Genomic DNA, 21178 nt, shown 5'->3' with positions numbered 1-21178 from the left:
TAAACTTGGTTAGTGACCATGTGAATGGAAAGAAGGTGATGTAACAGATTTTATGGAAATAGAATCAACAAAAATTGGTAATTGATTGGGTATATGGGAAGAGGGAAAGGGAAAGATCAAGGATGACTACGAAGTTATGAACATAAGGGATTATTATGATGGTGATGCTTTTAATAGAAAGGGGAAAACTCAGAGAAGGAGTAGGTTTAAGGAAGATTGAGTTCCATTTTTGGAAGTGTTGATGTACCAATGAAGACCATAGGAAAATAGAGAGAAGAAAAGAAAGACTAACAAACCTTTATTAAGTACTAAGTATATTCTGGGAATTGTACTAATCATTAGAAATATAATAAAATGCAAAAACATTATCACTGCCTTCAAGGAGTTCACATTCCAATGGGAAGAAAACATGCCAATGACTGTTCATACACAATATATACAGAGGAAATGAAGATCATCTCAGAGGGAAGGCATTAGTGGATGGGGTTAAGGGGAGAATCTCATCAGGAAAGGCCTCCTGAAAAAAGTGAGGTATGTTATGAGTCTTAAAAGAGTCCACAGTTGATAGGAGATAGAAGTAAAATGAGAGAGCATTGCAGAAATGGGGAAGAACTAATGAAAAGGAATAGATATAAACTATACAGTGTCTTGTACTAGAAAGAGCAAGATGACCAGGCTGCCTGAAATAGAGTAAGTTCATGGAGAGATTTAAAGTAAAAGAAGACTAGAAAATCAAGAAGGGACTATATTGTAAAGGACTTTAAAAGACAAACAGTGAATTTTTATATTTGATCTTAGACATAATAAGAGACAATCACTAGAGCTCAATAAACAGGAAAGTGATGTGTTCAGACCTGTGTCTTAGAAGCATCTATGAAGATGGATTGGAATCGGGATAGACTTGAAGCAGTTAGAAGGCTATTGTAAGGGCAGCTAGGTGGCACAGTGGACAGAGCACCAGCCCTGGAGTCAGGAGTATCTGAGTTCAAATCCGGTCTCAGACGCTTAATAATTATCTAGCTGTGTGGTCTTGGGCAAGCCACTTAACCCCATTGCCTTGCAAAAAGAAGAGGAAGAAGAAGAAGAAGAAAAAGGCTATTATAATAGGTCAAGCCCAAGTATGAGGGGATGAGAGTCAATATCAAGGTGGTAATGATGATAATGATGATGATGATGAAGAAGAAGAAGACCATGACATCAGGGAGGTGATGCCATGACAAGGAAATGAATTGTATTTGAGTGAGGGTATGCCGTGCTGTCACCAGCCTCACTTTCTCCTCCAGAGCCAGCTGGGTCCAGTATCCAGATTATAATCAGGACAACTGGAGATGGCCCTAGATGCAAATCAATCAGATTTAGGTGACTTGCCCAAGGTCACACAGAAGTAAGTGTCTAGTTTATGAGTATGGATTTGAACTCCTGATCTCCTGACTCCAAGGCAATTCACCTAGCATGGTGCTATGAATGGAGAAGAGGGGATATATATATATGCATATATATATATATATATATATATATATATATATATGAGATGTAATGGTTGATATAGCAACATTGGATGTGATCAGTGATGCAAAAGGAATTGAGGATCACACTGAACTTGGATGACCAGGGAGATGGTTGTACTCAACAGTGATAAGGAAGTGATGAAAACAGAGAAGTATGGAAAAATCCATATAAACTGATGTTGAGTGAAATAAGCAGAACCAAGAAAATAACATATTCCATATTTACAACAATGTAAGTGGAAAGAAAGTGAATTTAACAAAATTATAAAGATCAAGTATAACTAAATTGAGAAGATATAAGAAAACATTCTCAACTTCTCCCTTCAAGAAGGGGAGAGGTCCACAGCTTCTCCCCATTATACATGTTTTTTGATTCCTTCAATCTATTGGTTGATTAATTCTATGATTTTTTTCTTCTTTAAAAAATAGTATTTGTAATATGAAATGACTCTCTAGAAGATGTGGAAGGATGTTGGGGAAAATGAAAACGATGATGCAAGAAATAAAAGACATCAATTAAAACTTCTTTTTAAGAAGTAATGGGGGAGTTGAGAAGAATAGAGGTTTGGGGGAAATGATCATGAGTTCTGTCTTAGGCACACTGAGTTTCGGGTGTCTATGGGGCATCAGGTTTGAGATGTCCACAAGGCAGTGCTAGACTAGAGATCAGGAAGAGGTCTGGGTTGAAAAAAAGGTCTAAGAAGCTTCTGTATATAGACAATTGAACTCATTGTAGCTGATGGGATTACAGAGTAAAATAGGGAAGAGAGAAAAACAGAGACAAACAGAGAGAAAACACAGAAGATAGACCAAGGCAAAGCCTTGAGGGACCCACACTATTGGTAGGTTTCATCTAGATGAAGATCCAGGAAAAAACAAATGAAATGGAATGGAATGGAATGGAATGGAATGGAATGGAATGGAATGGAATGGAATGGAATGGAATGGAATGGAATGGAACGGAATGAAATGGAATGGAATGGAATGGTCAGAGGACCAGGAGAGAGTAGTACCATAAAAGCCTAGAGAGGGGAGAGGGATGAGCCATGGCTTTAAGGAAGGATAAAATGTTTAGAATAGCTCCTATAGTGAGTGGGATGGTGAATCAGGTAAGAGAAAGAGACTAAGCATTTATATAGCATGAACTGAGTTTGACATTGTGCTAAATATTTTTATAATATTATCTCATTTAATCCTCACAATAACCCTATAAAAGAGGTGCCATTTTGTAGTTAGGGAAACTGAACCAGACATAGATTATGTGATTTGCCCAGGGTCACACAGGTGTTACGTGTGAGACCAGATTCAAACTCAGATTGCCTAACTCCAGATCCAATACTTCATCCCTTATGCTATCAATTTGTCTCTGGTGGAAGAGGAATTAAAATGAATTGGAAATAAGTAATTTGGAACAAAGGTCAGAACAGGGGATATACAGGGATGGACATCAAAGGTGAGTGATGAAGACAAAGGAATGGCTTGGAAGGGGCAATGAAAAACATAAATTTGATATCTCTTCCCCCAGCAGAGAATCTAGCTCAAAGAAGAAAGCATCCCAACTATCTCTTCCCCTGGCAGAGAATCTAGCTCAAAGAAGAAAGCATCCCAACTAAGGACATCAGCAGAGGGAATCAATGACTGCATCTTTAGAAGCATAAGCTGCCTTAAAGTCATATGTATTTCATATGTATTTACCCCTTCATATGTGTTCTCTGGCAGAAATGACACATTCCCTATATTTGAACTCACCCATGTTCTTTGGTCATATAAAATATTAACTATAGAAGGGGCATATTGAACCTGGTGTCAGGAAGACCTGAATTCAAGCTCAGATACTTATTAAATTGCTATTTAATCTAGGTCTGTTTCTCAATTGGAAAATAAGGATAATTAGAACACTGACATCCCAGGGTTTGTTTTGAGGATCAAATGAGATAATATTTGCAAAGGGTTTAGCACAGAGCCTGGTCCATAATAGGTGCTCTAGATAAGTTTGTTATTACTATAATTATTATTACATGTATTCTCTATGAGTGTCAAACTGTGTATAAAAGAAGAAAAGGGGAATATGTATAGCCATTTATTTTACTATCCTATGTGATTATGCCTTCTGATTTGAAATAGTGTACCCTCTGGGTAACATACTAAAATTAAACACATTAGGGAGTTTTTAGATTCCAAGTACTTTGTTGTACTCCTCATAACTACCTTCATCATGTCATATAATACTAGATAGAAAAGGGACCTTAGATGTCATCTAGTCTGAGGCCCCCACCCTTTGTTTTTAAGAACAGATGCAAAAATAGAGAACTGGAAGGATTGAAAGACTTATCCAAGGTTATTGGCAGAGCAAGAACTTTAAGCTAGGTCTTCTAACTTTGATGCTCTTTTTTTTATTATATTATTTGATGTTATATTTTTATTACATTATCTTTCTTTTCTTCCTCATTACTTTAGAACCAAAATTCTACTTAATCATTAGCTACAAGGGGACACAAATTTTATTTTATTACCATTTGCTTTATATGAGATTAAAGTAAGGACACAACAATTAGTTCTTTTATAGTCACACATTGTTATTAAAATAGATTGCTTAATCAAAAGTTTTTTATTCCTTTTTAAAAAATGTAAAGGTTTCATGACTTCAAAAAGTTTTTAAAACCTTGCATTAGATGATTTCAATTCAATTAAGGATTATTTAGAGAATACTAGTAATGGCAAGAGTTATAGCCCTTTATCACCTCTGCAACTTAGTCTATTTTTTAGGCTTAACTTGTTTTTCAGAACTCTCTCAACAGTGAATTAGTATGTCTGACTTCCCACAGACCTTCCAATATTTAGATCAGAATCATTTTGAAGGCTTTTTAGTAATGACTCAATGGTTCATTTTGCCTCCTACCAGAAATCTTCCTGGGAACACCTAGAATTGATTCATTTCTAGCTCTCCCTTAGGGGAATTCAGTTCTCCTCTAAGTCACCAAGGTAACAAAGGCATTACCATGGAAAGATTTATTAAAAGGCACAGAATGGAAGAAACCTGCCCCCCCCCAACAACCTTGTATCTAACTCCTAATTAATAAAGGAATGATGTTAGGTATAATCCCCTCTGCCAAACCCAATGCTCTTTCCAATTGTATAGTTTACAGATCCCACAAAATCACAGCAGCATCTGATGGCATCTCTCTCACAAATGGTGCTGAGTCTTAGGGAAGGGTTAAGTTTGTGACTAGCTACTTGCTGACTTTCCTCTGGAATCTACTTGCTTCTCTAATTTGACATCCAATCTGCATCTCAATCTCTTAGGTCTTGATTCTGAACTTTTAAATAACTGCACTGTATCTGGTTTCACTGAGGAAATCTTTGGCCAGCAAAGTGCTTCTACTACTCAACCAGTACTACATTTTCCCCTTCATCCATTTTCTTTTCAGCTCTTTGTTTTCTTCTTGGAGTATATATATTGAACCTACAGCATCATGGTGAAAAAATACCTTTCACTCCACCTAGAGTTGCTTGGATTTCTTTGTCCATATAACAGTCAGGAAACACCAGGATTTTTTTTTTTTTTGCAAAGCATTGGGTTAAATGGCTTGCCCAAGGCCTCACACAGCTAGGTAATTAAGTGTCTGAGGTTAGATTTGAATTCAGATACTCCTGACTCCTGGCCTGGTGCTCTATCCACTGCACCATCTAGTGGCCCCATGCACCAGGATTTTGAAAAGTTTTAATACTGGACCATATCTAATAAGATTAAGGCTAATTGAGGTAAATGGTTTACTCTTGGGTTAAAAAATAAATTTCATAAGTACAATATGAAAAACATATGACTAGATCTTTATTTTTTTAACAGTTTGGGTTTTTTAGGCATAATGAAAACAAACAAAATGAGATAACATAGAAAGTAAGGTGTGACTTTTAAGAGAGCAGCAATATCCAGGAAGTGGATAGTTAGTTCCTCTGTACCCTGGTCAAGTCACATCTGCAGTGAATCAATCAAGATGGTGAAAGACCAAGACATGTTACATATAGTCCAGCTGAAGAACCTACTTTGTTTATCCAGGATAGGAAGAGACTTAGAAAAGGGACATGATGGCTTTTTTCAAGTATTTGAAGGGTTGTAGAAAAAAAGCATTAGATTTTCTTCTTCTTTTTTATTTTTTGTTTGGTCCCCAGGGGCTGGATTCTGAACAGTGGATATGATCCTTGGATAGGGATCATAATAGGAAGTGTTTTGGGCAACAGTATTGTTTAGAAATTATACAACTAGAGATTAGTTTATCCCTTAGTTTTCTAGATTATTGTCTGCCTGGAAATAATTTTTTCAGAGCAGGAATCCTAACTATCTCACTTGGTTACACTGACTTATTAGAGACAATAAAAGAATACTTATTTCCTCAAATGAAGTTATTCTCATTGCTCATGTTCTAGGCTATATTATCCTGAAACTTGAAGTCTGTAATCTAGATCTAGGGATCAGGGACCAGGGACCAAAGCAGATACAATTTGTGAAAGTCCAAATGGATTCTAGGTCTTTTGTCTTTTCTAGACTATTTCTTTTAAGAAAATGCTAAAAAAAAAGGTTTGGGATAAAGGGATTAAGAGTAGAAAACAAATTTAGATCAGATTGCATCTGATCTAGTTAAGATCTTGGCATTTGATAGTAGGGGAAATGACTGGGTTATAAACCATCTGGAGGCAGAGCCCTCTTCTACCTTTTTTAAAGCATTTAAGTTCCTCTTTGATTATTATAGAACACTTGGAGGAATTCAATAATTATTAAGTGACTATTGTTCTATTGTATAAGGTAGAATGTCAACCCCAAACTATTTTTTTTTTAGTTTTTTTTGTTTTGTTTTGTTTTGTTTTTGCAAGGCAGTGGGGTTAAGTGGCCTGCCCAAGGCCACACAGCTAGGTAATTATTAAGCGTCTGAGGCCAGATTTGAACGCAGGTACACCTGACTCCAGGGTCAGTGCTCTATCCACTGCACCACCTAGCTGTCCCCCCCAAACTATTTTTTAACATATTATGATTTTTCCTTTGGTCACAATTTCTATAAAAGTTAAATTAAATAACATTGGGATAGAGATATTCAAGAATTTGGGGGGGGGATATGACAGTTTGGTTACTTCTCTAACCTGGATATACAACAGGCTGTTCCCAGAGATTTACAGATGGAGAGAGATCATTCAAATTTATTGATACCATAACCATAAGATGCCAATTAAATTGAATATCACAGGCAACATGATATAGTGGACAGAGATCTGGTCTTTATGTCAAAAATTTGAATTCTGCTAATGGCAATTGACCAAATACAGTAGAACCTCAATTTATCAGTCTATGGTTTACATATACTTTGCTGGAAGAGAAAAAATTTTTCACACAATTTGTCTTCCAGGAGGAACAAAATTTTGTAGTAGGAACATCATCTTTGGACTTGAATGGCTCTTGAAGGGATGACACTCAATTAGGACAAAAAATTTTTTTTGCTTTCATATGTCAAACAAAGGAACCTCACTCAACACTCATTGTCCATTTCTACTTCAATTCTCTCTCTCTCTCTCCATGGACAGCCCCTTCTCATTATTCACAATCATCACCTTTGCTCATGCTCTCATTACTCCTACTTGGATTTTGCATAACCTCCTAATTAGTCTACCTGTTTCAAATACCTCCTCCCTCCAATTCACTCAGAAAGGAATGTAAAGAAAAAAAATCAGTGAGTCAAAACATAAAAGTGATTCTAAAAAACGAAAAATAAGTGAAGGCAGTAGTGTTAGTCTTACTTTTAGTGATAGTAGCATAAGATAGAACACTCCCTATGTTGAAATCTCAGATGTTCTCATGGAAGGAGATTCTTCTTCCAAGTAATAACCCTTCCTCCTCTTCCCTCTTGTCTCCCTCATGCCAACCATGAGTCTTCTCAAAGGTAAAGTGCAGGTTAATTTGTTTTATTTTCAATTTATACTGTATGCTAATATTGCTATTGTATTTCATGTGCTTTAGGGACAAAAAAACTTACTTAAGATTATAAGTAATTATTTTTATATGAATATTTTTGGGAATGTGGTACTGACTTTACATTATTTCCTGTGGGAAAATATGCTTTGCAATATGAACAAATCACATGAAGGATAGAATCTCTGAATGAACTAAATTCATAAAACAGGGTTCTTCTATATTGCCTGTATGACTGTGAACTGATTACTTAACCTCTCAGTGTCCCTCATATAATTCTACAAATTGTAGAGAAGTTAAGGATCTGCTTCAATGAAAGGTGTTTCCACAATGGGAGTTCCAACACTTATAAACTCATAGGTTCATACCCTTCCCTACTCCTCCAAACATACAAAAAATTCCAACTCAACCCCCAAACAAACATGAATGATTTCCTTCTTGTATATAGAGCCCTTCATTTAAGGGGAAAATATGGTTCTTCTTCATAGAAGTGTTGTTGCTGTAGTTGCTGCCTTGGTTATTGATCCTCTGACATTATTGAAGAGGAACAATGACATCAGGAGGGTGTTGTCCTCACTTGAAAATGAATTGGATTTAAGTGAAGCAAGGCTGTTATGATGTTTGTCCTTTGTTCCTGAAGAAGATCATGACATAAGGGAGGTGATACCATGACAAGCACGTGATTTGAATTGAGTGCTAAGATATCAGCCTCACTTAATCCTTCAGAGCCATCTGGGTCCTGTGACCAGATGAATCAGGAAGACTGGAGATGGCCCTGGATGTGAGGCAATCAAGGTTAAGTGACTTGCCCAAGGTCACACAGCAGTAAGTTTCAAGTGAATGAGTTCACATTCAAACTCCAGTCCTCCTGACTCCAAGGCCAGCACTCCATCTAGCTGTACAAGGGATTGATACAGAAATGAAGAACACCTAATTTCAGTTGTAGGGAGATATATAGAGAAATGTTAAGAATTTTAGACATGGCCAATGCAGGAATTTGTTCTAGTTGGCCCTGCATATTTATTTCAAGAATTCTGTTTTTGTTTTTCCATTATGAGTAAAGGTGAAACAGAGAAAAAATGCTAGTTAATTAGGAAAAAAATTAATTTAAAAATAAGAATATTGAGAAAAAACTGAGTGACTTAACTGAATTGGCATAGTGCCTTTTATTTAACTATGAATTTGTAATTATTAATTTAATATTTGTGCTTTTTATATTTTTATATGGATTTGTCTCCTGCATTAGAATTCAGGCTCCTTGCAAGTAGGGATTGTTTTGTCCTTTGTTCTTATATATCCTCACCATTTAACATAAAAATTATTAATATCAAATATATTACCTATTATCTGCCACTTCCTTTTAATAATTCTAGTAATGTTCTTTATTTCTCCTAAGATATTTGTGGTCAGTTAGCTTGAATTGAAGCATACCCTAAGTCCCCTTGCATCTTTCCTTGTAAAGGAAACTAGTTTGAGTTGGATTTCAGCTCTTAATGTCCTTATCCTGTTCATTGAGATTTATGATGAGTAAGATGATGAGAATTTAGCATCTCATGACCAGTCCTCCCCCTTTTCTTCTAAATGTTAAAGGAACTTTTCCATAGGGTAGGATAGCTACCTAGGTGGCAGATCAGTTACCCTGTTATCTCCATTACAGACACTTTATTCCTCCACTTATGAGTCTGAGTTATTTCAGGACTTGACACAGGCATTTAATAAATACTTGTTGACTGACTGATTGTTATTACCTACATCTCAGTGGAAAGGAAAGGGCATGACACTCTGAAGGAAGACTTTCACTGAGTTAAGATGTCATGGCTATAGTCTACTGGGAAAAGGGTTGATTTGGCAGAAAAATATTCTAGTGACTACATAGCAAGGTAACATTGGAGTTGATCAGTATGGCTTATGCAGGACTAGTATGTCAGGCATCATGAATCTACCTTAATTATAACACATTGTCCTTGTTTCTAACTTAGAGGGATCAGTACAAGTAACCTAGGGATTAATTCTCCAATTACCTCCTAGCCACAAATATGGCAGTTGTAAGAACTCTGCTTACAAAGTTGAGGAAAAATTCTCTGTAGAAGAGACTATTAACATCAAGAATCTAGCCAGGGTTGGGAAGTCTCAAAAAAAGAGAAGATAAAGGATCTAGTTACTTTTTTCTCCTTGCACAGCCTTGGCCGTGGTGTATTGTTAAATATTTAACAATAGGCTCTCCTAAAAAAATACCCATTTTGTAAATATAATCTGACTACTCTCTTTAAGTCTAAACAATCAAGAAAACAATAAATCAAGTTCTGATGCATAGAGCTTGTCAGTTTCAAGATGTAGATGCTCAGTGCTGAAAATTTAATAACTGGATTTTCTGGCTCCAGCACCCTGAAGCCAACTCACATTAGACAGGTTGAGTGAAAACATTTACACTTCTGTAACTGGAAGACCACAAATCATGGCTTGATAAATTGTTTTTGTTAATTGTATATATATATATATATATATATATATATATATATATACACACATAACAAAGTGATGGATAAAATGTTAATAATGAAATTAAACTTTAAAAAGTGTGTAAAACCTTTTGAGGACCATTGTTAAACTTCTATCAGCACTTTATGGGCCTGAAGGTATAAATTTGAGAAGGGAACATGCATGGAGTATCCATTAGCATATCAAGGACTTTGGGAAAGGGGTAAGAAGGAAGATGTGGGAAAGGAAAACTTCAGAGAACTTAAGAAAGCTAGAAAATTCTTTATAAAGTTGCTACCTTGGAAAAAAGGCAGTATGTTTAGCTGTTTTTCAGTTGTGCCTAAATTTTCATGACCTCATTTGGGGTTTTTTTGGCAAAGATACAGGAGTGGTTTGTCATTTCCATCTCCAGTTCATTTTTGAGATGTGGAACTGAGGCAAACAGGATTAAAATGACTTACCCCGGGTTACACATCCGAGCAAGGACTTGATAGGACAAGCAAAAAAAAGAGAGGATCTAGCTGATACTCCATGTGATAAGGGATGATCTCCTCAACTCCTCTAAGAAGAGGGATCTAAGGTTGGTTCCCAGTGGTATTGATGGTGCTGAGGAGAGGGTGGGGAGGGGAGGGATGTTATGAAGTTACTACAATCAGGGATGCAGAGTATTAATGAAGGTTAAAACCTTCCCTCTTCTCTCTGTCTCTCCCTTTCCCTTCCAGTTTTATGCACTTAAAAAAACCTGTATCCATGACAACTCCTTCTGAGCAATTCTTTAGGTATATTTAGGTCAGAGGTCATGCAACTACTGGCGGTCAATAGTTATAAGTCCCTAGCAAAGCATCTTACCTACATCTATATGGGGCTGTTTTTCCACAGAATTTAGTGAGATGAGGCATTTAGATGGGATATAGGAAACAAGGAGGAATTGTTTTTGTCCTTTATTTCCAATTTGTTTACTGACCAGGCAATTTTGGTGTATTGTGGTGGGGGTGTTTTTAATATCTTTGTAAGGGGGTTTTAACATTTTTGTCCATGATCCATTAGATTTTTTTTTCCTGGACAAGATTCCTGAAACTGGGGTGGGGGGGAGCAGAAGAAATGGGCGTGGAGATGTGGAAAGCATCTTCCATGTTATATTATGTCAGTCAGAAATGTACTTTATAAATATTACAGAAAAATTTTCTAGAAAGCAAAGGATACTGGTGTTGCATTTGGAGTGGAATGCAGAGGGGGGAAGGGCATCAAACAAGCAAAGGCTAAAAGAAATCCTAGCTTGTCTTCCTAGTGTGAAGATCTGAGAGGATGTCGTCAGCTTGCCTCTCAGCCTGGTATTTATTAATTGAGCCTTCTCCTTAACTGAGCCCAAGGTGACAGGGCTCCCAAAGCCTTTCCTAAGGCCGAAAAGCTTATGTTCAAGCCATAAATTGTAATGAAGCTCTGAACAGGCTCAGAGCAACTTTTCGTTTCACAATTTGGAGCTTAAACATTATTGTACTCTAGGAATAGAGATCTTCTGTAGCAAATACTGTCTATTTTCTGCTCTTCTGTTATCTACTTCTCCATTTGCCCCCAATTGTATTCTATTCAAACAATTGGAAAATTAATTTTAATGATCTTAAAAAAATCTCTGCATATTCATTTAAATATGCTATTGATGCACTGTTTTATGTTTGGTCATTTATCTGGTTAGTTTATATATTGTTTTCTGAAATGATTTTTTGTTATGAATAACTAGAAAATAATATTATATAACATAATATAACAAAATTTAACATGAGAATTTTTGGAGAAGTTCCTCATGGTCAACTTTCTTCCTTTGCTGGATGTAACTAAGACTCCTAGTTAAATTAGGAAATGGTACAGACTGAATAAAAGAACTACATAGAAAATATTGTGATTACCCTATATAGATGTGGGTAAGATGCTTTGCCAGGAACTTATAACTATTGACTGCCAGTAGTTGCATGACCTCTGACCAAGATATACCTAAAGAATTGCTCAAAAGGAGTTGTCATGGATACAGGTTTTTTTGGTGCATAAAACAGGAAGGGAAAGGGAGAGAGAGAGAGAGAAAGAGAGAGACAGAGAGAGAGAGACAGAGAGAGAGAGAGAGAGAGAAGAGGGAGAGTTTTAACCTTCATTCATCCTCTGTATCATGTAATTCAAGTGTGGTTATTTTCATTGCTCATATTTTGTAATCAGTATATGTTTTTCATATTGCTTCAGTGGATAGTTTCCCTGATGGAAGTTCTGCCTTTCAGTGTGGCTAATCCAAAACTCTACCCCACTTTCTAGTTTGGTGAGACTTTTATCTCTATCCCTACCCCCACTGGGATTCCTTTCCATGGAGGAGGTGTCCCTTTGCTGGGGACCTTCTCTAGGACATTTAACATAGTTCTAACTGAATTAGGTAACCACTTTTGTTTCCAATGGTATTCTTCTTTGGTAATATATTTTCCTTTATTTCTCTGTTCCAGGAAAGAGTATTAGAACTGAGGTTATGGAAATAACCTATTTGGCTTGTTCTTGTAAGTCATACTTCTCTGAATTTAAATTTCTTAATCCATAAATTGAAAGATTGGATTAGATGATCTCTAAGATCCCTTCTACTTCTAAACCCTAAACTTCTGGATAACAAGGCATAAAAAGGCAATGTGGTATAATGGATTGAGAGCAAAATCACTGCGGTCAGTTAGATAATGAAATGATTAGTGAAGTTTAAAAAGATTGCCTTACTACAGTGAGGGCCCAAATGTAATGTAAATTTGTAGTGGACTCAGGCAGCATAGTTTCATTTTTTTCTCCAACTTTGTTCAACAACATGTGCAAATCTTTTATAGGATAAAGAGAGCAGGGTACTTGAGGGAAGAAGATAGTGTAGAGTTGATTTATTTTTATCAAGAAGTAACTACAGGGGAGGGAAGAGAGTATTGCCAGAGTATTGGCAGCCTTTGGAAGTCACTGTTCAAGGATAAGGCAGATGGTACTGTCTAGTTATAATTTGGAGGACCTTCCCTTCTCTCCTCCCCTCCCCTCTCCTCTCCTCTCTTCTCTTCCCTTCCCTCCTCCAGAGCCATCTTGGTTCAATGGCCAGATCTGGATCCAGACAACTAGAGAGGGCCCTTCCTGGCAAAGGTAAGACAATCCCAAAGAGCAGACATCTTAATGAGGAAGTAGGCTAAGTCTTACCTAAGATCCTTCCAACTATTTCCTTGTGGAAAAACTGGCAGTAATCTCCAGATGACAGTATTATTTTACTTCTGGGGAAAGTGAGGTGGCAAATAGTGGCTTAGGACCTTCTTCTAGGGCAGTTAAGGAATGCTAATTGTTTTTTGAACCTCTGCTACCTCTAGTAATTTTGGCCAGAAAAAGCAGAAACACCTCAATTGGGACCACCTCCCTATTAGTGTTCTCCTTGGAGATCAAGTCAGACCCCAGGAGTCCTACCCAGAGGAGGGACCCAGCCCAAGCTGGTTTTGTTTACCTGTAAACAAAGTTAAGGGTTCTTTTTAAATTGGTTAATTAGCAAATGCCCTGGGGGCTAGGAGTGATCTTGTTATTCTTAAATACCTTTACTATTATCTCTTACACATTTTGGGGGTTAGGGGGTGCCTTCTAGATTTGGAAACTTTTTTTGACCCTCCCTTTGCACCAGAGAAGTCTGAATTTTTTGTTTTTCTTTTCCAGGGTGTTTACAGTACTTTATTGTAACATTTGGGCTAAGTATTTGGTCATAGGCTCTGGGTCATCTGCTGGCCTTCGATTTCTTTTGCCAACTGGAGATGAAAAATAAAAACTGAGATGACAAACTGGGGAATTGGATGGATTTCAGAGTAATATGGTTATTAAATGAAGACTTATGTGTAATATTTACTATAAGTTACTGAGGAGTCTCTGACCTCACTGGAAGTCAAACATCCTTCAGCAGCCCTGGGCTTGATAGGTTCCCTGTATGAGTTCTGTCCATACCTGTCTCTCCATGTTTGTTCCCTCTGAGAAAGTTCACAGTAAATCTTAGTGAATAAAATTTCATGTCTAACCTATATTTTCCGTCATTTTCTTTTAACCCTAGATTTTTAAGGTTTACACCTCCATTTTGTCCATTCTTCCCCTGGGTATTTGTTTATTTATAGTAAAGTATGCCCTAGATTTATAAGGGAAATGCTTTGTTGTTCCTTTTCTTACCACTAAATTCCTTTGCTTTTTTAACTAATTGTGTGCCCTGGCTGACCTCTAAAGATAAACATGTTTTGAAAGAGTCTCAAAAGAGTTGTGGACCCAAAGAGCATTTTGAATCTTGGATAGGTGTCCTGAGAGGTCCACTCTACCGATGGTAGAGCCCTCTAAATGCTCTATTAGAGGAAACATCTATCCAATAATAGCATTTCTAAAAGTTTGAGAAAAATTTTATGACAAGTAGTTGGCACAATAGAGTGTTGTTGGATTTGGAATTGGAAAAATGTGAGTTTGAATCCTGGCTCAGAGACTAATTAGCAGTGTGATACTGGGCCCATTACTTCAACACATTAGTATAATTGAGCATCTACCTCTTTACAGGGTTATTGTGAGGACCAAACGAAATAAGATAAAGTATTTTGGAAATGTCAGGCATATATGTGCATAAGTATGAATGTTTGTGTATGTATATAGGTGCATTTAGGGGCAGCTAGGTAGTGAAATGGACAGAGCACCAGCCTGAGACTCAGGAGGACCTGAGTGCAGATTTGACATTATTCACTTACAAGTCACTTAACCCTGGCTGCCTCATGTCCAAGACCATTACCAGTTATCTGGATTCATATCTGATCACTCTTCCCAGATAACTCCTGAGGAGAAAGTGAAACTGTGACTTAGCACAAGACCTCACCTTCCAGATGTCATGGTCTTCTTCAAGAAGGAAGTACAAAATCATCATAATCATCACAAGGCTATATTTATACATCTATATATTTACATACATGTAGATGAGTATATATATATATATATATGCTAGCTATCATTTTTTAACAGTCTTTTTGAATTTAAACTTCCATGTGATTCATGGTGAAGAATGATTGTTAATCATCAATGAACTGGAGAGATCTAGAGTTTCCCCCTTTTTCTAAGGTTCTCATTTCAAAATCTCAGTCTCTGAAGGCTGACAATTTTCTCCTTAATTAATCCTAACTTTACAAGAAATTTATTATAAGGTGGGAAAGCCTATTGCCCTTTATACAAGTTTGGGTAGGGAAAAATTCTTTGAAAAGATTGCCCAAGGTTGGGAAATTTAGAAGTAAATGACAATCAATGTCCTTTAGAATTAGGTCCAGCCCCTCACTGTAATATTCATTTTCTCATTAATTGTTAACCAACCAGAGTTGATTGTCACCTTCTGTAACACCTATTTTTCCTAGGGCACATAAGCCATGCTACGATTGTCTTTGGCATTCAAGAGTGCCACAGACCTCTTTTATTAAGAAAATGCTAGTATTATAAATAAAAAGAATAATTACTCAAATTATGTCTCTTGAACTTTCACAATGGATATTATAACTTTAATTAATTTCTCGTCCAACAAGAATTTATTAAGCATTTTTTTAGGTATAAAATACTGTGCTTTATGCAGACAAGACAAAAGCAATTTCCATCCTTACAAGGAATTTACATTCTATTGAATAAGAGGGAAGCATTCATATAAACTGATAAATGTATATACATGGTGATTTGAGGGAGGAGAGCACAAACAACCAGGAGCATCAGGTAAGGTTTCTCATAAGAGATGGCAGATCAACTGAGCCTTGAAAGATTGATTCTAAAAGGCAGAATTAAAGGAAATTTTCTTCAAGGCACAGAGTTCAACCCAAGCAAAGGCACAGGATGGGTGATTTCAAGAAACAATGGGGAGGATGGTTTGTCCAGAGCATAGAGTAAATAAAGTGGGGGCATGGGGGGGGGGCACAGAAAGAAGGAATATTTATATATAGTGCCTACTATGAACCAGGCACTGTGCTAAAAGCTTTTCAAATATATCTCATTTGATTGTTTGAAGGGAAGTAAAATACATTAAGTTTGTAAAGGTTGGCAAGACTTCAAGATAGGCTTAAATTTGAGATTTAATTCTACAGGTAATTGGGATTCCCTGAAGCTTTTTGAGCAGGATAGTGACACCCTCAGACTTGTGCCTTATGTCAGAACTATGCTTTGTAAAGATTGTTTTGGCAACAATATGGAGGACAGATTGAAGAGATGGAATTTCAGAGGTCTAATTAAGACTGGCTGTTGCAGTAATCTGTCAAGAAAAGGTGAAGATCTTTATATATTATCTTTCTTCTTCATTGCCATATCAATAGTTTTTGTTCTTTCTTGGAATTTTTTTTTTTATTTTAAATTTTTATTTAAGGCAATGGGGTTAAGTGACTTGCCCAAAGTCACACAGCTAGGCAAATATGAAGAATCTGAGGCTGGATTTGAATTCAGATCCTCCTGACTCCAGGGCTTGGTGCTCTATCCACTCTGCCACCTAGCTGCCCCTAGAATGTATTTTTTTTTAGAATGTAATTTTTAAAGTCTGTAAGACTTTAACTCTTTCACAAACCGATCCAACAATGACTTATACAAAGATATGGACATCATGTATGCATGCTATACTGGTCCCCAGAATTGTGTTCAATGGTTCCTATTCAGGGATGTTTTGATTGATTTAGGCAATCTCCTTTCCCAACAATCTCTGCACATCCATTTAGGCCTACATGGATACATATCACTATATGTTGCTTTCCAGTTCTTGCTTCTTAACAACCCATGGTCTCTGGCCTTTCAAATTCAAGCTAGATCACCCTATTACCCAAAGGCCAGATTTCTGACTTAGCCAATTTAATACTAGGACTAGAATACTAATTAAGGAAAGATGGCTTAGTACACAGTTCCCTTATCAACTGAAAATAAATGGTATTCAACTTTTCTCAGTTTAAGTCAGTATAAATCTGATATAAAGAAGGGTTGGGTTCAAAGAATAGTGCCATGGAAGATGAAGAAAAGGAGGAGTAAAGAGGAAAGGAGAAAGAAAAGACAAAAAGAATGGGAAACTAGAAAAAAATAACAGAACTTATATTTAGTTAGCAGTTATTTCTAGAGTACTCAGTCAAATAAACAGTTACTCAGTAATTCAAATTTTGAATATGTTGATTTTTTTCTTTTGGTGAATGAGATCAATGATTGTGATTAAAATAATTTTATCCAGGTGATGGGTTTTTCCAGCGGAAAGAACTCCTTACAGAAAGACCCAGTATTTGTCCTGAATGAGGCCAGATTTTTGTCAGATTAATTTTATAGCATTTTTGATATTTTTGCAGCCTATTAAATGCTTTTCCTTAATCATTGTGTATGTTCTGGTGGTTTTTGGCAGCTTGGCTTTGCCATTATGATAGCATATACTGTAATCATACCTTTTCAGCTCCAAGCTTAATAGCTTTGCAATGAATTACTGGACATTCAATAGCCATTGCTATCAGAGTATGTAGAAATGATGGGTAAACATTAGTTGTACAATACTTGCAATTACTGCTTTAGAGTTTTTAAGTTTAAACTATACCTATTGTAATCTCTTTCCTTTGAGCACTAATAACTATTTTTTGTTCAGAAATGAGGTTTGACCTTCTTTTGTGTTACTCATTCCTTTTAGTTTCTTCTCTTTTAATAGGTGAATTATTGAGCATTAAATACCTCCAGATACTCTAATGATAGATTTCTTTAATGGGAGCCTAATGGGGGAAAAAATTGAACTTGGAGTCAGCAGAACTAGGTGCTGGTTCCAGTATGTGTGATCTTTGAGTTATTTAACCTATGGAAGTCTGAGGTGCTTGGAGTGTGAATATATAAGGATAGCACTGTTGATTCTTAGTTATCAGGTGGACAGTATAAGGGTAGGTCTCTTGATTTTCTCAATTCTTACAAGTAATTTACCTTTGTTGGGTAAGAATATTTTTAATTGAATCAATGAGAACTGAGTATGAACTGGGCCTATTTACCTCCTTAAATAAAAAAGGTCATAGCTCTAAGAATTTGTATAAAAGGAAGAAGCTATCCTAGAACCAGTTAAGGAGTAAAGAAGGACTGAGTTGTGGTAGGGGATATCATTGACTCTACAGCCATCTGCCAAGCTGAATACTCAGGCTGATGGGAGACTTCAAGAAAAGGTCAGATAGAACATATTACATATCAAATTTATGGAGAGGTGGACACTTTATGAACAAAAAAGTGAGAAGTATAAAAGGACTAATTTTAATTATGTTCACTTAAAAATATTTTGCATAGATAAATGTATCCAAGATAAGAAGGAAAGCAGGAAATTGGGGGGAAATTTTATAAAGTTTCTCAGATAAGGGTCTCATCCCAAATATATAAAGAAGTTTGATGAAGTCTAAGAATATGAATTATTCCCCAATGGATAAATGGTCGAAGGATATGAACAAGCAGTTTTCTGATGAAGAAATCAAAACAATTCATAGTTGTGTAAAAATGCTCTAAATTATTGATTTGAGAAATGCAAATCAAAACAATCTTGAGATATCATTTTACATTTTTGGATCAGATTGACTAAAATGATTGAATGGGAAAGCAGCAAATGTTGGAAGGATGTGAAAAAACTGGGACCACTGTTGGTGGAACTGTGAACTGATCCAACTATTTGGGAAAGCAATCTGGAATTATGCCTAAAGGGTTATTATACTGTCCATACTCTACCCCAGTAGTACTACTATTAGGTTTGTTTCCCAAGATGATTAGGGGAAATGGAAAAATACCTATGCACTTTGAAATATTTACAGCAGCTCTTGTTGTGGTGGCAAAGAACTGGAAATTGCAGAGATGTCTGTCCATTGGGGAATGACTGAACATGTGATTGTGACAGAATTCAACTGAGCTAAAAGAAATGATGAATTCAATGATCTCAGAAAAACATGGAAAGAGTTGCATGACATGATGAAAAGTGGAGCAGAACCAAGAGAACATTGTATACAGTAACAGCAATATTATTTAAGAACAACTTTGAGGGACTAAATCATTTTGACTATCGTAAATATGCAAATAAATCACAAAGAAACTATGAAGGAAGATGTTGCTCTGCATCCAGAGAAAGAATTGATAACTAGAAGTATGTACAGAATGATTTAACAAATATGTCCATATACACGTCTATATATTCATATTTGTGTCTGATGGTAATCATTTTTGGGGTGTGAGAACAAAGAAAGTTACATCATAACTTAATTATTTAAAAGGAATAGCAAGTTGTATATAATAGATCTGCAGTTTCATGCACAAAAAAAAGCAAAGAAAAAAAGAAAAGGTCAGCTCTTTCCCCAACTTCATCCCTGGTTGGTTGTTTATTTTAAGTCATTATAATCTGCTATTTTATTACCCAAATGTTTCCAGTAAACTGAATTTTGTTCAACCACAAAGAGGCCAGGGTTAACTAGGCATAGATAGAAATAAAAAAAGTTAGGCAGAGAGCCTGACCTCGGTCTAAATATTCGGAAACTCCAGGGGATTGTGACTGAACTCACAACTTTTCATCTAAAATAAAATTCCCTAAAGCTGAAGAAGAGGGACCCGATCAGATCCCCGCAGGCTCCAAGCTGGCTAATGTTGGTGAGGGGATCCGCGTGAGAATCCTCCGGGATCCTGCACGCCGATGGGGAAGCTGATGGTGTGAACACTGGCGGGGCGGCGGGGCGGCCTCCGCCTCCTTCCCACGTGGGAGCCTTTTGTGCCCGGCGCTCCCGGCCGGAGCTCCGGGGTGGCGGGACGGTGCCCGGGTGCCAGCCCCCCATCTCTCCCCGCCCCCTTCTCTCTCCGGCGGGCATGGGGGCGAGGGGCCGGGCCGGATGGGCGGGGTGCTTGGCAGGCCCCCGTGCCCCCCACACTGTGCCCGAGGCCTGTCCGTGCCCGCTCCCACTCCCGAGCGGAGCTCCCCCCAGGCTTGCGGGCCGGCGGCCTTCCTGCCTCCTTCCCTTTTTTTCCTCCCCTTCCAGAGTGCCCGGGAGGATGGGGGCAGGGTGGGGAGGGGGAGGGGTGGAAAACTCCGGAGGCGGATGACGTCACCAGCAGAGGGAGGTGGCCCCGCCCCGCTTCCGCGCTGGAAGCTTACGTCAGCCTCCCCCGCATCCGCCCGCCCACGATGACGGCCGGCCGAGGCGGCGTGGGGGCGGGAGGAGGCGGAGCCTCGGGAGGCCCTGGGCAGGAGGCGGAGCCTGGGCAGGAGGCGGAGCCTGGGCAGGAGGCGGAGCCTCGGGAGGCCGCCCGCGGTCACGGGGCAGGGGCGGGGCTCTCTCTTAGGGACTTGTCAGTCCCCGGGCCTGGTGTAAGGGCGGTGGAGGGGCGCCGGCGCGGCCCAGCCCCGCCCACTCCCCGGCACGCCCCGCGCCGCCCCGCCCCCGCCCGCCGCCCGCCTCGGCGACGCATGCGGGCTGAGCGGAGCGGAGTGAGTATCCATCCTTCCCGCCGGCGGTCGGTCCACCCCCCCCCCCCCCCCCCCCCCCCCCCGTCCTGGCGCCCGGGGCCCCCGGAAGCGAGAGGGGGAAGGGAGGGCCCCGGCTGCCCCGTGGCTGTCTGGGCCCGAGCCTGGGCTCGGCGGGCGGGCAGGGAGGCCGCCGGAGGGGCTGCCTGTCCCCGCCCCCGCCCGGGCCGGGCACTGTCCGCAGTGCTGGCAGCGAGGCGCGGGCGGGGCCCCCGCGGGCGCGGCGCGGCGCATGCTCAGACCGTGGCCTTTTTTTTTTTTTGCACCTTTTGGGTTGGTCGAGGACCGGGAACTGCAAGTCCGGCCTCGGGAGCCCAGGAGCCTGGACCAGGGCCCGCCGGGCCCGTGGAACCACACCCGGCACGATGGGGAGAGGTGGCACGGCTGAAACACCGAAGTCTCAGCAATAGAACCTGCCTACCCTTCTTTGTTTGAGATTTTTCGAGGCAATGGGGTTAAGTGGCTTGCCCAAGGCCACACAGTTAAGTAATTATCAAGTGTCTGAGGTCGGATCTGAACTCAGGTCCTCCTGCCTCCACTGCGCCACCGAATCTGCCTATTTTTTGATGGTTAAAATCTGATAAAGGGCTAAAGGATTGCCAGTAGTTTTTGGAGGGCTCCAGTTTGAGACATGAAAGTGCCAGGGTTATTTACCTTTTCTTAGTGTGTACACCAAAGTCCGTATACATTCATAGAGAGCAACATGGTACCATTTTGAGTTTGGGTATCTCTAAGCAC

At 38.8% G+C, this 21178-nt stretch overlaps 1 protein-coding gene and 1 long non-coding RNA gene across 2 annotated transcripts in view; one reads left to right on the top strand and one right to left on the bottom strand.

The window, feature by feature from the left end:
* LOC141497886 (uncharacterized) overlaps positions 1–21178 on the bottom strand; it is a 120619-nt gene that overhangs the window by 58608 nt on the left and 40833 nt on the right. The gene's annotated exons all lie outside the window — the stretch shown is intronic.
* Positions 20363–21178, top strand: part of ATG10 (autophagy related 10) — a 319260-nt gene continuing 318444 nt past the window's right edge. The window contains exon 1 of the mRNA XM_074200728.1: positions 20363–20404. Coding sequence (XP_074056829.1) covers positions 20384–20404 — 21 coding nt within the window. The 5' untranslated portion in view covers positions 20363–20383. The remainder of the gene's footprint in view (positions 20405–21178) is intronic.

Source organism: Macrotis lagotis, chromosome X (genome assembly GCF_037893015.1).
Source record: "Macrotis lagotis isolate mMagLag1 chromosome X, bilby.v1.9.chrom.fasta, whole genome shotgun sequence".
Taxonomy (NCBI): domain Eukaryota; kingdom Metazoa; phylum Chordata; class Mammalia; order Peramelemorphia; family Peramelidae; genus Macrotis; species Macrotis lagotis.
The sequence above is the reverse complement of the archived record's forward strand: the minus strand, read 5'-3'. Positions and strand labels throughout refer to the sequence as shown.